Below are 14,179 nucleotides of genomic sequence, written 5' to 3'. Positions count from 1 at the left end.
GGTCGCTCTTCCCTGGGGCTCTGGGATGCTCCAGAGACAGTGGAGGATCTCAGAACTGGCTTAGAGGCTGAAGCCGGAGGCGAAATCCCAGGGCCAAGAGGGAAGGGGAGGGTTCTTATTTCTAGAGGTGCCTAGACCCATAGCTTCCTTAAAAAAGGAATAAGCTGAGGAAGTTGAACCAGGGAGGGTGGCAGAAAGAAAGGTAGTGCCCTTCTTTGGGTGTTGGGTAACGGTTCTTCAGCTGCTTGCAGATGCCCTCCCTGAGCTCGCATTTGCTGTAAAGGGGGGAGTGGTGCTGTAACTCTCAGTCGCCAACACTGTAGAGCCGCGTGACTTTCTGCAAGAGGTTCCCCTCCCCTGGCAAGGGTTTGAGGTAGACTTGGGACCCCTTTGACTGTAGCAGTCCTTTCCTGTCAACCCCCAGGATGTCACAATGATTGGTGAGCTGAATCTGTTGGTGGCCAGTGAAGCCTGGCAAACTGGTCTTCCCAGCTCTCCTTCAGTCCAGCCGGCCGCCTCCCCCTCCTCCTGAATCTAGGGTTCTACTCTTGGCATCTGATTAATTAGACTCTGTGAGGATGTTTGCGCTTCAGCAGCAAACTCAGGCACAGAGAGCTGTGTGGGACCACCCTGAAGGATCAGAAAGCCCTTGACAACCCCACTGTGTTCAGTTCATACAGTGGGATTTCTCACTGTGGGAGATCGTTTTGGGTAGGGCTGGTGGTGCCCTGTAAGCGACAATGCAGAGAAACAGATTTTGGAGTTACTGTCCTAGAGTCACAGGGAATACAAGATCCAGAAAGGTGAAGTCACTGGCCCAAGGTCACACAGCCAGGAGAAGCAGATCTTCCTCATCAAGTCCAGTGCCACCCCCTTCCCCTGCCAGCCAGATGGAGAGGGAGGCAGCTCAGGGAGAAGGGCACTTCTCAAGACCAGACTCTCCAGTCCTGCCTCCAGCACAGAGCACGTCTCCCTCTGGTGGCCGAAGCAGGCAAGCACAGCCCAGCTCCAAGAGTCTGACACTCATAGGTAGACACAAATGGCTTTTTTCTTTCTTTCTTTTTTTTTTTTTTTACAATTTTATTTATAACAATATCTGTGTTATTTAGTTGTAAAGGAATTCAGCAAAAATTATTAAAACGTTCATGTCCCCAAAGCGGGGCTGCCCGCTTACCCTTTCTTGGTGTGCCCCACTTCCTCCTCAACCCCAGGGGAGGGAGGAGGAGGCTGGGGGACTGTTTACCAAAGAAAGTCTCCAGCCCTGGGAGCCGCGGTGGGGGCACTGGAGAGAGGGAGGGCCTGTCTGGGAGGGGTGTTGAGCATGGCCATCTCAGGGGCCCCTAGAGTTGGGGGCTGGAGCATCGAATGGCATCCCCCAAGAACTAAAAAATTCCATCCTTTCCTTGCTACTTCAGCCAGAGCCAAATCTTCCAGACAGGGGCAGCAAAGGACTCTCCCTCCACAGAACTGGCCCTCAGAGAGCTGGGAGGGATAAGATGGGGGTGGGGCGAGAGAGGGGAGAGCCTTGACAAAGTGTCTTGAACAGGGAGGGGGGCAGCACCACCAGCTCTCCCAGTGGGGGTGCATTTTGGTGGAAGGTGGGAGGTGGGTACCTGTGAGCCACAGGAGCCCCCAGAGTCCTCCCTGCCCCCCTCCCTGAAGGCAGCATGAGGGGGGTGCTGAGGAGCAGGCAGGAAGGAGGAGAACGGAGAGAGATAATACTGTGCTCGCTTGCTCACTTGCTCACTCACATATAAAAAGTAATTCCTTCATTTTTACATTTATACACCCCGGCAGGGCCGAGGAGGGGCTGGCTGGGCAGGAGGGGGCTCGTTGAAGGACTTCTCTGTCAGGGGGCAGGAGGCTCTCTGGGCTGAGTCCAGTGGTCAGGGCCCTATGCCAAGGGGTCCCCTATCTCGTCCTCAGGACCCCGGCCCAGGAGTTCTCGCTTCTCGTCCGTGCTGGCCAGGGAGTGGCGGCTGCCGTGGCCACCCATGTAGAGTGTGGCATACACAGGGTTGGTGAAGTTGGTGGGCTGCAAGGTGACAGAGGGTTCAGGTGGGGCGCAGGGGATGGGATCTGTGGCCCAGGCGCCCTACCTCCCCCGCCTCCATTCCATCATCCGACTCCGTACCCTCAGTCACCCCACCCACAGCCTCTTGTCCCTGCCCTGGAAGCCTCCTCCTCTGTCCTCCCAGCTCACCTTGTCAGGGTCCAGTGCAAAGTCAGCATCCAGTAGGCCCCCTACGTCGTCAGGCTCCCCGCCTTCATACATCTTATACGTGGGGTTCCCAATCTCCACATTCATGGCCCCATTGGTCATCCGCTGGTGCTGGAAGCCCTTAGCCCTGGGGGAGGCAGGATTGTAAGGGGGCAGGGATGATAGGAGGGCAAGGTTAGGGTGATAAATGAATAGCCAGAATTTTCCAGACTCTCCACAACTCACCCTCGGACTCGCCGCTTGTACCAGAAAACCACTCCGGCTACCAGAAGCACCAGCAGCAACAACAGCAGAGGGATGAGGATAGAGGCCATATCTGGAAGGGAGGAGGTGGGAAATTGAGTCAGAGAGGCTCAGGGAAGTGAGGCCCAAATACCCCTGCTCCAGGTCCCTGAAGCTCTGTCTCCCCGTCCCCTGCCACCTACGTCCAGGCTGCTGCTGGCTGACCACCTGCTCCTCACACCGGGGCCCCGCCATGTGGGGTGGGCACCTGTAGACGGGAGGGGCAGAGCTGAGTAGGCACGACCTCCACAGTCATGGCTGCCAGGGGACTGGGAGGGGCCACAGGGTCCCGAGTGTCCCGCTCAGATTTGGGGAGGGGGAGATGGTCTAGGTCTTAGAAAGGCTCAGGTCCAACTCACTGGCACTCAGGCATCATTTTGCTGTTCATGGTACAGGAACCACCATTGCTGCAGTGGCCAACACAGGTCAGACAGCTGGGGGCCACCCGGCCATCAGAGCAGCTGCAGGAAGGAACGACAGGCTGGGTGGACTGGGAGGGGGTGTCTGAGGTGCTGAGGAAGGGGTGGGGCTGTCGGAAGTGCTAAGGAAGGGGCAGGGCAGGGGGGGGGCAGGCCAGGGAGCGTGAGGCCGGGGCAGGGCAGGGTCAAGGCCCGGCAGAACCGTGGGGGCAGGCCCCACTCACTTGCAGGTGACGTCCCCACTCTGCTTGTTGACCACACAGGCTCCATCCAGACAGCGGCTGCACTTGTTTACCTCGCACCTCGGCCCCTCGAAGTAGGCGGTGCAGCGGCACTGCCGGGAGCCGTCGGCGGCCATCTGGCACGTGCCAAAGTTCTCACAGTAGCTGGAGCACTGCCCTGCGGTTGGGGGGTGGGAGAGGAGGTGCCTCAAGCCCCACCCTCATGAGGGTCCTCCACAGGTGGTGGGTGGGGGGAGCCAAACACTAAGGGGACTCCTAGGTCTTTTAGGTGACTCTCACCTCCTCCTGAGCCCCCTGCTGCCCCCCTCCCCCGTCACAGGTTTAGAGTATAAGGACGTCCCCAAAGAGCCTGGCAGGGCACTGCTTTCGCTTGAACAATCCTGATGCCAGAGGGCTCACCACCTTGGGAGAAGTGTGCTGACACCTCTACAGGGATGGGGGGGATCATCTAGAGACTGCTTGAGCTGCGAATGGCTTCCCTCCCCAGAATCTGCCTCTTGACCATCACCCTTGGCTCTAGGTCCCCGAGCTCCCGTCATCCCCTCCCTTGGGGCCCAAGGATGGCTCACTCACGGTACTGGCAGCGGTCACCCAGGAAGCCAGGTAGGCATCGGCACTGGGGCTGGTTGCCCTGGTTGACGGTGCAGGTGCTGTTGTTGGCACAGTAGCCCGCACACACCTGCTGGGTGCATTTGGGGCCCGTGAAGCCTGTGGGGCAGCGGCACGTGGGCATGCCTGGCGGGAGAGGATGTGTGAGCGGGACCGTGGCCCACCCAGGCGCCGGCCCCACTGGAGGGGACCAGGGCTGGGAGGCCCGGGTGGAAGGCACGCAGCAGAGGAACGGGGGCACTGGGGCTGTAGGTTGCGGGCAGGAGGGGAGACAGAGGGGGAGCAGGGTGGGACAGGGTCTGGGGATCCGCCCCAGGCGGAACCAGTGGGCTGAGAGGCGGGAGGCTGGGGCTGAGGAGCCGGGCGCGGTCTTGGCGGGAGAACTGAAGGCCGTACCAGAGGGGGAGGCAGCGCAGGTGCCCCCGTTGCGACAGTACTCCCAGCACTGGTCCAGCTCACACTTGTCGCCTGTGTATCGGGGCTGGCAGCGGCACTTGGGCTGCCTCCGTGCATTGAGGAAGCAGCTGCCGCCATTGAAGCACTGCAGGTTACAGGTTCCGGGTCGAGGAGCTGCGGGAAGGACCATCAGGGCACAGAGCCAGGGGAGGAGGGGAACTCAGGGAAGAAGGTCCCGGGGCAGAGGGTGGGGACCCGGGAGGGGCACAAGCATACCATCTGGTGGTGGCGTGGGCGAGGGCACGGCCACACAGGTGCCATTGTCCAGCCGCTTCCCGTTGGGACAGGTGCAGACGGGCCCGCTGGGGCTCAGCAGGCAGAGCCACTCACACTTCTTGCGGTCACAGGGGTTGGTCACTGCAGGTGTGGGCAGGGGTGGGAGGATGCTGAGCCTCGTGGACCCAGAATGTCCCCGCCACAATGCCCAGGACCCGAGGCTACAGCCTGGAGACTCTGCCCCCAGGCCTTCCCGGGCCCAGACTGGGCTGTCCCCCTGTGCCTACCTTCAGGCTGTTTGTGTTGGTGGTACAGGACCACATCGGAGGCGTGGCTCAGGCCCCCTGTCAGGTTGATCAAGGGGCTGTGTCCAAACTTATGAATCTTGAAGACACGATTATTAATGTAGGTGACGCCGTAGATGTAATCCTCAAAGACGTCGATGCTGAAGGGGTGACTTAGGCCTGGGGGAGGAGGTAGACTCAGAGGGGACTCAGGCCCTGGTCACTCTCCAGGACACCTGGGCTCCTGTGGCACCTCAAACTCAACACATCCCAAACAAAACTCCCCCCAACCTGTTCCACCTCTTGTGGCCACTACTGGCAAAAGGTCCCATCAGCCCTAGACTTCTGCGGTCAGGAAGGACTTCTGTTCCCTCTCCCCACATCTACTAAGCTCCTCCTGCCACCTCTGTTGCTTCCATGCAACTCAATGTCATTGGTAGAATGAATGAATGGGCAAGTGGGCCAGAGGGTGCAGGGCTGGTACACAGGGAGTCCAGTGGGGGTAGGCCTGGAAGGCACTGTAGGACTGTTGGGGGCCAGGATGAGGAGGATGGCAGGTGCTGGGTGAGGCCTTTGGACTCAGTGGGGAGGACAAGAGGCCCGAGGGCAGCGCTGGCTGAGGCTGCTCTAGGATGCTGACCTCGTTTGCTGTCAGCAGCCACGATGGGGTCCGTGCCATTGAGCCGGATGCTGCCGATGACCGAGAGCTTGGCATCTGCCCAGTACAGCCTTTCATTGTGATAATCCACAGCTAGGCCTGAGGGGAGGCAGAGAGCACCGTGAAGGCCCAGCCTCTGCCACCCCAGGCTCGAGGAAAAGCAGAAGTGTCTCCATGTTTGGGACAGCTCTACCCTGTTCCCATGACCACTCCCAGTCACTTCTAGAAAAAGCCTCCATAACTCATTGCCCATCCCAGTCCAAGCCCCTTCTCCTCCAAGCTTTAACGTGACCTCAGGCTCAGCAAACCCACCCCTCCCACACCCCTTGCCCCTGCCTCCACGGACCTGTAGGCCATTGGATGTTGTCCTGTACCAGTGTCTCCCGAAGGGTCCCGTCCATTGCTGCCGTCTCAATTTTGGGGTGATTCCCCCAGTCTGACCAGTACATGGTGCTGGGGAAGGAGAAGAATTGAGCATGGGTAGGACCTGAGGGCTGCCAGAGCAGGCTGAGCAAGATGGGCCACCAGGTTGTGGCTTGGGCATAGGGACTGCTGGGTATTGGGAGGAGAGTGTTCTGTCTACCTCCTCCAGAGAGAACGAGGGGAGTCAGGTCCCTGATCAGGTTAAGGATCTTTTACTCTAAAACTACAAGGTGCCAATCCAGAGACATCAAAGTGGGCAGAGCTGCCCCCTGGAGCAAACAAGCAGCCCAAACTTGGCTGCACATGATGGCCAGGCAAGTGGAGGGCAGGTCCCTGCCTGAGCAGGCCAGCTGGGGATTCTGGGCAAAGGCGGCACCGGGGAGCACCAAAGATGGAGGTGGCCTGAAGGCCCAAGGGCTGGAGGAGGACTCCGACCCCAGGGTGGTCTGGAAGGGGAGGGACGCACCTGGGGATGCTGGGCTGCCCCAGAGGCTTCCCTGGCCTTCCCCCCGGGACCCCCGCATACCCTCTCAGTGGGTCCACCACAATGGCGTGCGGCTCGTCGATCATGCCCGAGATGAGCGTCTTGCGGTTCTCGCCCTTCATTTGCGCCACCTCGATCACATCTCGGCCTGAGTCAGTCCAGTACACGTTCCCGGCCACCCAGTCGACGGCGATGCCCCGTGGCATCTTGAGCCCTGAGATCTGAATGGGGGAGGGTGATAATGTCAGGGGCTACCACCTTTTGTCTTCCTGCCCATTATCCCCACCTGCACCTGCCAGCTCGTCCCTGTTAAAAAGTCATCCCAGATCGGGAGCCGGTTCTCTGATTTTGAAGAGGTTCAATGGACACTTACCTCATGGGCCATACCTAGAGTTTTCACATGTTCTGCTGGATGAGATATTATTACCTCGCTCTACTGAGGAACAAAGGCCCAAAGAGGTCAAATAGGTGGCTGAGACTGACACAGTGGATGGCGGTGACAATCAGGAACTGAACGTGGCTCTGATGCTGAAGGCCAGTGTGTCCATCGTACCCTGCCACCTTGGGCTGCAATGTGGCAGAGCCAGCTACTGATAATTCTCATTGCTCTGTCCACCTGTCGTGCCCACAACATAATCCCGAATGCCTTTGCCCGTCAGTCTCACCCTTTGCCCCCTTCCACTGTCCTTTTCAAACCCTGCTCTGAACCCTTTGCTCTTTGCAGTCTTCCCATCCAATCTGTGGAGATCCCATCCCGGGTGGGGTGCTCACATTGAGGTGGGTGACACCCCGGTCAATCTGTCGCCGGTGGCGGTTGGAAGTGGTGGGAGGTGCGGCAGGTGGCAGGCTGCGGTAAGAGATGGTGCCTGTGTGCCAGTTGGTCCAATAGACACGGCCAGCCTTGACATGGACATCCATGGCATCAATGCGGACACTCTCGTCACCCTGGAAGGCCTGCTCATAAGCCGAATGGGGGTGACTGGGGAACAGGCTGCGGATCTCGTTGTCATCGGCGATGTATAGGACCTGATACTCAGAGCCTGGAGGGGCAAAAGTCCCGGTGTCAGGTGCAGAAAAAGGCAGGGGCAGGAGGCCAGGGCTGGGGGATGTCAGGCCTGGTGCCGGGATGTACTGCCTCCTCTCCTTCCCTGAGCTGGTCCAATAGGACCCACTCCTCCAGGAAATCTTCTCTGCCTCTCCAGCCTCAGGGACTTCTGTCTCTTCATTATCACTGGCTGGCATCACCACATTGTGCTACATGTTGTCTGATATATGCCCGTGGGCACACGTGCATGTGGGGGTGTGTGTGCACTGGCACGGAGGGGTGTAGGCATGCACCGGCACGTGAGTGCACCTGGACGTGCGTGGTGGGGCTGTGTATTCATACATGCCCTCGTGTGCACATGGATGTGTGTGCACGGGTGTTTGGGGGTGTCTGTACACAGGCAGGTGCAGGTGTGCGTCTGGGCATATACATGTTCCCACCCCCCCCAAAAGGTGAATGAGATGATAGTTGTGTTAATTCAATGAAGGGAAACCTTTCACCAGGTGTACATACATCAAATCATCACCTGTTCACATTAAATATCTGACAGTTTTGTCAATTATATCTCAATGAAGCTGAAAATAAGAAGCAAAGGGGCTAGCTACAACGTGATTGTGTGGTGATGCGTGTCTGTGTGCTCTCCTCCTGGGAGTGGCGGGTGAAGAGGCACATGTGGGATATGGATATGTTGCCCCCACCCCAGACTTCTCCAGATAAACCAGCTCCCCAACCAGCACCCCGTGCACTGATGCCAGCCTCTGTGCTGCTGGCAGCTGGGCCCGTGGGTCTGGGCTCCTGCGCCTGGGCATGGGTGTGCCAAGGGGAGCACGTCCATCCACGTTAGCCCCATTTACACTCTGGTGTTGCATAGCCCCACCCACTCTTTCTGTCCTCTTCCGGCTGGTAGGCTGGTACCTTCGGCCTTGCAGGTGTTGTGAGTCTTCATGAAGTTGCGGGCGCAGCTGCAGAGGTGGCCACCCTTAGTGTTGTTGCAGAGCTGTGAGCAGGTGCCGAAGCGCAGGCACTCATTGATGTCTGAGGGTTACAGGGGAGGGTCACGGAGAGTCCCGGGTTTCTTCCCGCCCCCTCTGAGTCCCGCCTTCTTACCTTGGCATCCGGGCTGGCCTGGCACAGTGTGGAAACCCGAGCGGCAGGCGCAGTAGGCGGCTTTCTCGGTGCGCACGCAGCGTGCCTCATCCCCGCAGATGCTGGCGTTGGTGGTGCAGCTGGTCAGCTTGGGGTCTGTGGGGGACAAGAGTGGGCCCTCTCTCCTGAGCCACCTGGGCTTGGGCCTGGGTTCTCTGGCCCTCCGCAGGCCCCCCGCCGCCAGCTCCTTAGCACGCAGGGCTCACCGATGCTGCAGTCCTCCTCATCAGAGCCGTCCCCGCAGTCATCGAACATGTTGCAGCGCAGCGAGGAGGACAGGCAGCGCTGGTTCCGGCACAGAAACTCCTTCTTGTCTTTGCAGTGGGGGGTCTGGGCCGTGGGGGGCTCTGGGGAAGGTGGGGGCTTCAGATCTGGAATTCACCACCCCGGGGCCTCCTCCCACAGCACCCCCTCCTCCCCCAGCCCCCTCCCAACCCCCCCGCCCCCCACTGTTTCCGGGGCTGTTTGTCAAGCTTCAGGGGATGCTCCACCTCAAGACCTAGGGCACCGGGCAGCCTCCCTGCCTTCCTCAGAAGCCTCTCTCTCCCAAGGAAGGGCCCCCAGACTCCCCACAATGGATACTACTCCCCCCCCACCCCCACCGAGTTTCCACCTGGCCCGCCGCCACCCACTGTGCAGTACCCAAACTATCGCCCCCGCCCCGCCAGGCTGCTTCCACTGGCCCCCTGCTCACCACAGTCCTCCTCATCAGTCCCATCCCCGCAGTTGTCGGTGCCATCGCATTGGCGCCCGATCCACAGGCAGACGCGGTCGTTCTTGCAACGGAAGGGCCGGTTAGGAGGGCACACAAACCTGGCTGCAGGGGTGGGAGGGGACAGAGCCAGAATCAGCCTTGGGGGCGGGCCTGCAGCGCCCGGGGAGCATGAGAGCCCCGCCCCCCGCCCTGGGCCCCGCCCCCCCAGCCTCACCGCACTCCTCCGGGTTTTCGTCTGAATTGTCCCCGCAGTCGTCCTCGCCATCGCACTTCCACGCCAGCGGCTTGCACAGCGTGTTGTTGCACTGGAACTCGTCCAGGGGGCAGGTCCGCACTGGGCGCCGGGGGCGTGCAAAGAGCCAAAAATGAGCCCTGAGCCCCAGGCTGGCTGCTGGGGGGCAGGATCTTGCCCAGGCCCTTCCCACCACAGGAGGTGGCCCAGAGGGGTCACCAGGCAAGCAGTGGTACAACCAGAATGAACCGAGGTCTCCTACCTTTATACCTGCTGGGCAGCTGAGCAGAACTGCCTCCTCTGGTATTTAGGGGAGAAGAGGCCTTTTTGGGGAAGTGTGTACAGAGAGGCCAAGAATGCCCTCTTTCTCTAGTGGTTGTGGCAGGGCACTGGGGCCTTCTGCAGTTCATGGCAGGCAGAAAGGAGGAGCACTGGGCTGGGAGTCAGGAGACCCAGGTTCCAGACTATCAAGGCAGAGCCAGGAAGTCTGTCCTCATTGTTGGGTGGGTCTCTGCTCTAAGCCCCAGGCTTCCCTTACCCAAGCTTCACAGTGTGGCCTCGGGCCACTGAGCCCAGCCAGGTTAGCCAGGGGCAGGCACTGTCTCGTTGCTCCCGGAAAGCAAAGTGAACAAGGACTTTGTTTGTCAGGGCAGCCGATTGCCCTGTAGGAACTTGTGGGGTGGAGTCTGGGTGGACACAGCCAACAGGTTTCTGCTGGATTTTGGTCCAATTGGCCCCTTGACTAAGTGCCGTTGTGGAGGGAACAACCTGTCCCAACGTGTACCCAGAGGCCCTGTGTGTTGTTCACTGCTATATCCCCAACGCCTAGAATGGTGCCTGACACATGGCAGGTGCTTAAGAAATATTTTTTGTATGAACAATGACTACAGAAGACAAAGAATGAGGTGAATGACTGGGCCACATGGTGGGGTGGGGGGTGGTGGCAGGGCCTCACCGCCAGTGCCACAGGCTTCCTCATCACTGCCGTCCATGCAGTCGGCATCCGCATCACAGCGCCAGCGCAGAGGGATGCAGTGACCACTCTTGCACTGGAACTGGTCCATGTCACAGCGGGGGGTGCAGTCTTTCTGCGGGCACAGGAGCAAGCATCCTGGTCAGATCGGGGCACCCCTGTAGCTCTGTCCTGATTCTTCTGAGGCCATCCCTCCCTCCTTCTCCTCTCCCTACACACCTCGTCTGAGCCATCTGCACAGTCATGGTCCCCATCGCATTTCCAGCGCCCAGCAATGCAGCGGCCATTGGCACAGGAGAACTCACTCTCAGAGCAGGGCCGAGGGGCTGGAGAAGGACAGGGGAGAAACATGCCCCAGGAGGGTGGGCACAGGGACTCGGCCCTTGGAGTGTCTCCAGCCCTTGGCAGAACAATACCACCCGTCCTTGTGTCCCTGAAAGCCACAGTTGACTGGCATAATGACCACACCAGCCAACTGGCTGCCCTCATGGGATCAGCTGGGTACAGAGGGGGCTCACACTTACCCCTCTGGGGCAGACACACGAGAGAGGGCATGGGTCCCTGGCTCTGCCCTCGGGACAGACTGTGTGCGGGGGGTCGAGGGGAACAGGAGAGGGACAAGACCACTAAGACAAGCACCAGGGTTTAGGGAGAGGCCAGTAAAGGATGATGGGCTGAGGCACAGCACGGGGACGGACGGGTGGGCTCTGGGGCAGTGGCAGGGGGTGTGGTGGGAGCAGGGGCACATCAGAGACACCTACCTCTGCAACCCCAAGAGGACAGTGTGAAAATGGAGAGAAACATGAGATGAGGTGAAATGGCACAAACTCAAATACACGACATGGAGTGGGGTGGGGTGGGGTGAACAGGGAGGGGGCACCTGACCCCCAGCCCTGGGAGGCAGCCACCTGCACCGGCCAGCCTGGTGGGGACAGGGGTGCTGAGAAGGGAGGAGCCCCAGGTCTGTGGGGGTGGGGCAGGGCGGGGGGTGGGGGGACATACTGCAGCTCTCCTCGTCTGAGTTATCCCCACAGTCGTTGTCATAATCGCACTGCCAGCGCCCTGGCACGCAACGGTTGTTCTTGCAGCGGAACTGGTAGGGCTCACAGGTGCGCTCGTCTGGGGAGGCAAGATTGGGAGGCAAACATCGGGGCAGTCAGGGACAGAGCGGGGACAGGCCCGAGGGTTTCAGACAGGCATGGGCAGGATGGCCAGGAGTGGGAGAAAGATCAGCGGGGGGAGGCCAAGCAGTGTTCTGAGATTCGAGGAGGTTATGGGGCCTGGCGGCACACGAGTGGGAGGAGCTGCTTGGGGGAGGGGATTAACGGAGCCCCCTCTGTTAGGCGGGCAGAGAAGATTCTGCGCGGGTATGTGCCGAGGAAGTGCCGGTGGAGGCAGGGACGGGGAATCAGGCAGGGGATGGTGGGCACGGGAAGCTGAGTACCAGGCAGCTTGAGCCCCAGTCAGCAGGTGGCCTGAGTCCTGTCCAGGCCGGATGCCTTCCCCTGAGAGCGGGGTCTGGGGAAGCTCACCACACTCCTCCTTTGGCTCGTCGGAGCCGTCCCCACAGTCGTCCTCTCCATCACACTTCCAGCGAGCGGGGATACAGCGGCCGGAGTCCTTGCAGCGGAACTCATCCACTCCACAGGTCATCTGGGCTGCAAGGGGGCGGCTGGTGGTGAGGGGGAGGATCCTTGCAGGAGCGCGCCGGGAGGGCAAGGCAGTGGCCGCTGGTCGCCTGGGGTGGGGATGAGGTGGGAACAGCAGACGCAGTGGAGGGAAGGTGGGCTCTGGGGGCACCAGGCAACTCACTGCAGTTGGCAGGCTCATCGCTGCCATCCACGCAGTCGTTGTCCCGGTCACAGACCCAGACTCGGGGGATGCAGCGCTTGGTGATGGAGCACTGGAACTGGTTGGGGGCACAGGTCACTTCGGCTGCAGGGTAGGGGGAGAGAATGAGGACCTGCCCATTTTTCCCCCACCACAGTTTGAGATCACCATCTTCTCCCTCTTCCAAGCCCTGGCCCTGGTCCCACCAGAAATTTCTTAGGAGAAAGGGACAGTTTATCTCCAATTTTGGTGCTTTTTGTTTTCTGAATCTGCACCTTTTCCCAGCAAACCAAGTCACACCCTGTATAATTTATGTCACCCATCTAATAACATTACTTGACAGCCACATGGCCCAGAGAAGCGGTGGGTAGACTTCAGTGTGCAGTGTGTTTCTGTGTCTGTTTCCCCGCCACCCCGCTCCCTGCCCACAGCCCCGGGCACTCACGGCAGTCCCTCTCGTCCTCCCCGTCTCCACAGTTGTCCTGCCCATTGCAACGGAAGATGCCGGGGATGCAACGGTTGGTGTTGGTGCACTTGAACTGACTGGGCAAGCAGACGTGGATATCTGTGGGAGGTAGGGAGGAGGGTGAGGTAACTAATGGGGGGTAGAGGATTCAGGAGCAGCGAGGGGGCACCTCATCCCCTCAGTGGGAGCATGCAGGTTCAGGGCCTAAAGCAGCAGGAGTCCAGCCTGGAGAGGAGGCTGCTGTGGGCTGAGCTTCCTTGTCCTTGGAGTTTAGTAGGAAACCTCCAAGTTCCGGGGAAGGAGAAAGGGGGAGGGAGGAGGGCAGACAGTGGCTGGGCAGCCCTTTACCGCAGTTGGCCTCGTCACTGTTGTCCTGGCAGTCGTTGTCCCCGTCACAGATGAAGGCAGGGTTCGTGCAGATGCCTGTTGAGCACTGGAACTGTCCTGGGCGGCACTTGAATTCGGCTGCCAGGAGGGGAGCCGCAGAGTCAGAAAGGCTGGGGCTGGGCATGGCCACTCAGAGCCTGGAGAGTCAGGCTGCCCCCGGTGCAGGACCCTCTTGCCACCCCTGCTCTGGGCACTTACGACAGTCCGGGGGCTCGTCTGAGTGGTCCCCACAGTCGTCCTCTGTGTCACATTTCCACCAGAAGGGGATGCACTTGTCGTTCTTGCACACAAACTGGAGGGCAGGTGGGGGCAAGAGGGGTTGGTGGGGGTCTGGGGAAACTCAGGAGACTTTCTTTTGGGGGGCTGCGATGTTTCAAAGAAGCGGGAGGACCAGGGTAATTTGTGGAGGTGCTGAGCTGGATGGAAGGTTGGGATATGATGAGTGCGGGAAGGCCAGGTGATGGGGTATCTGTGTGGGGGTCAGGGTGGGGGGTGCTGGTAAGGGAGGGTCAGGGTTAGGGTGTGGGGGTGTTTGTGTGAGGTGACAGGTATAAAAATATTGCTGTGGGGAGACAAGAGGTAGGCAAGAAATGTGGGGGTGTTAGCGTGGGAAAACCAGATGCGTGAGGACATTAGAGCGGGTGTTGGGGTCCGAGGAGGAGTGGAGGTTGGGGGAACGAGGCATTGGTGAATGGGGGTCAAGGGGAAGAGCCTCACCTGACTTGCTGTGCAGTTGGACACACAGGTGCGCCCATCGCTGCCCAGGTAGAAGTTGGTAGGACAGGCACATTTGTGGCCCCCACCGGGGGACAGGAGGCACAGGTTGCTGCAGCCGCCATTGTTGACCTTGCATGGATGATTGGGCACTGCCAGAGAGAAAGTGGCTAACGGGCAGCCGACTGGACCCAGTATATGGGTCAGGGCCCCCTGAGCCACTGCCCTCTGGCAGAATGAGGGCGGCACTCACTGATGCCACATTTTCTGGTCTTCTGAAGGCTGCCTAGCCCACTCTATTCTGGGCAGAGGCAGGACAGATCCAAATCCTACTCCTTTAGGAAGGAGCTGAAGCCAGAGAAGGGAGACGACTCTTC

The 14,179-nt window shown here is 59.8% G+C and overlaps 1 protein-coding gene across 2 annotated transcripts in view; it reads right to left on the bottom strand.

The window, feature by feature from the left end:
- Positions 1-1,735: 1,735 nt before the first annotated feature.
- Positions 1,736-14,179, bottom strand: part of LRP1 (LDL receptor related protein 1) — an 81,386-nt gene continuing 68,942 nt past the window's right edge. For both annotated transcript variants that reach the window (XM_019835109.2, XM_003988931.5), the window contains 28 exons: positions 13,806-13,954; positions 13,287-13,380; positions 13,050-13,166; positions 12,681-12,800; positions 12,218-12,340; positions 11,938-12,063; positions 11,408-11,524; positions 10,625-10,731; positions 10,388-10,520; positions 9,415-9,534; positions 9,180-9,302; positions 8,692-8,832; positions 8,447-8,581; positions 8,255-8,374; positions 7,066-7,334; positions 6,337-6,515; positions 5,734-5,840; positions 5,370-5,486; positions 4,733-4,909; positions 4,446-4,586; positions 4,170-4,343; positions 3,738-3,899; positions 3,147-3,321; positions 2,863-2,964; positions 2,647-2,711; positions 2,447-2,537; positions 2,204-2,348; positions 1,736-2,035 (listed from right to left, as the gene is read on the bottom strand). In XM_019835109.2, coding sequence (XP_019690668.2) covers positions 1,895-2,035; positions 2,204-2,348; positions 2,447-2,537; positions 2,647-2,711; positions 2,863-2,964; positions 3,147-3,321; positions 3,738-3,899; positions 4,170-4,343; positions 4,446-4,586; positions 4,733-4,909; positions 5,370-5,486; positions 5,734-5,840; positions 6,337-6,515; positions 7,066-7,334; positions 8,255-8,374; positions 8,447-8,581; positions 8,692-8,832; positions 9,180-9,302; positions 9,415-9,534; positions 10,388-10,520; positions 10,625-10,731; positions 11,408-11,524; positions 11,938-12,063; positions 12,218-12,340; positions 12,681-12,800; positions 13,050-13,166; positions 13,287-13,380; positions 13,806-13,954 — 3,770 coding nt within the window. In that variant the 3' untranslated portion in view covers positions 1,736-1,894. The remainder of the gene's footprint in view (positions 2,036-2,203; positions 2,349-2,446; positions 2,538-2,646; positions 2,712-2,862; positions 2,965-3,146; positions 3,322-3,737; positions 3,900-4,169; positions 4,344-4,445; positions 4,587-4,732; positions 4,910-5,369; positions 5,487-5,733; positions 5,841-6,336; positions 6,516-7,065; positions 7,335-8,254; positions 8,375-8,446; positions 8,582-8,691; positions 8,833-9,179; positions 9,303-9,414; positions 9,535-10,387; positions 10,521-10,624; positions 10,732-11,407; positions 11,525-11,937; positions 12,064-12,217; positions 12,341-12,680; positions 12,801-13,049; positions 13,167-13,286; positions 13,381-13,805; positions 13,955-14,179) is intronic.

Source organism: Felis catus, chromosome B4 (genome assembly GCF_018350175.1).
Source record: "Felis catus isolate Fca126 chromosome B4, F.catus_Fca126_mat1.0, whole genome shotgun sequence".
Lineage (NCBI taxonomy): Eukaryota > Metazoa > Chordata > Mammalia > Carnivora > Felidae > Felis > Felis catus.
This window is presented reverse-complemented; position numbering and strand designations above follow the sequence as displayed.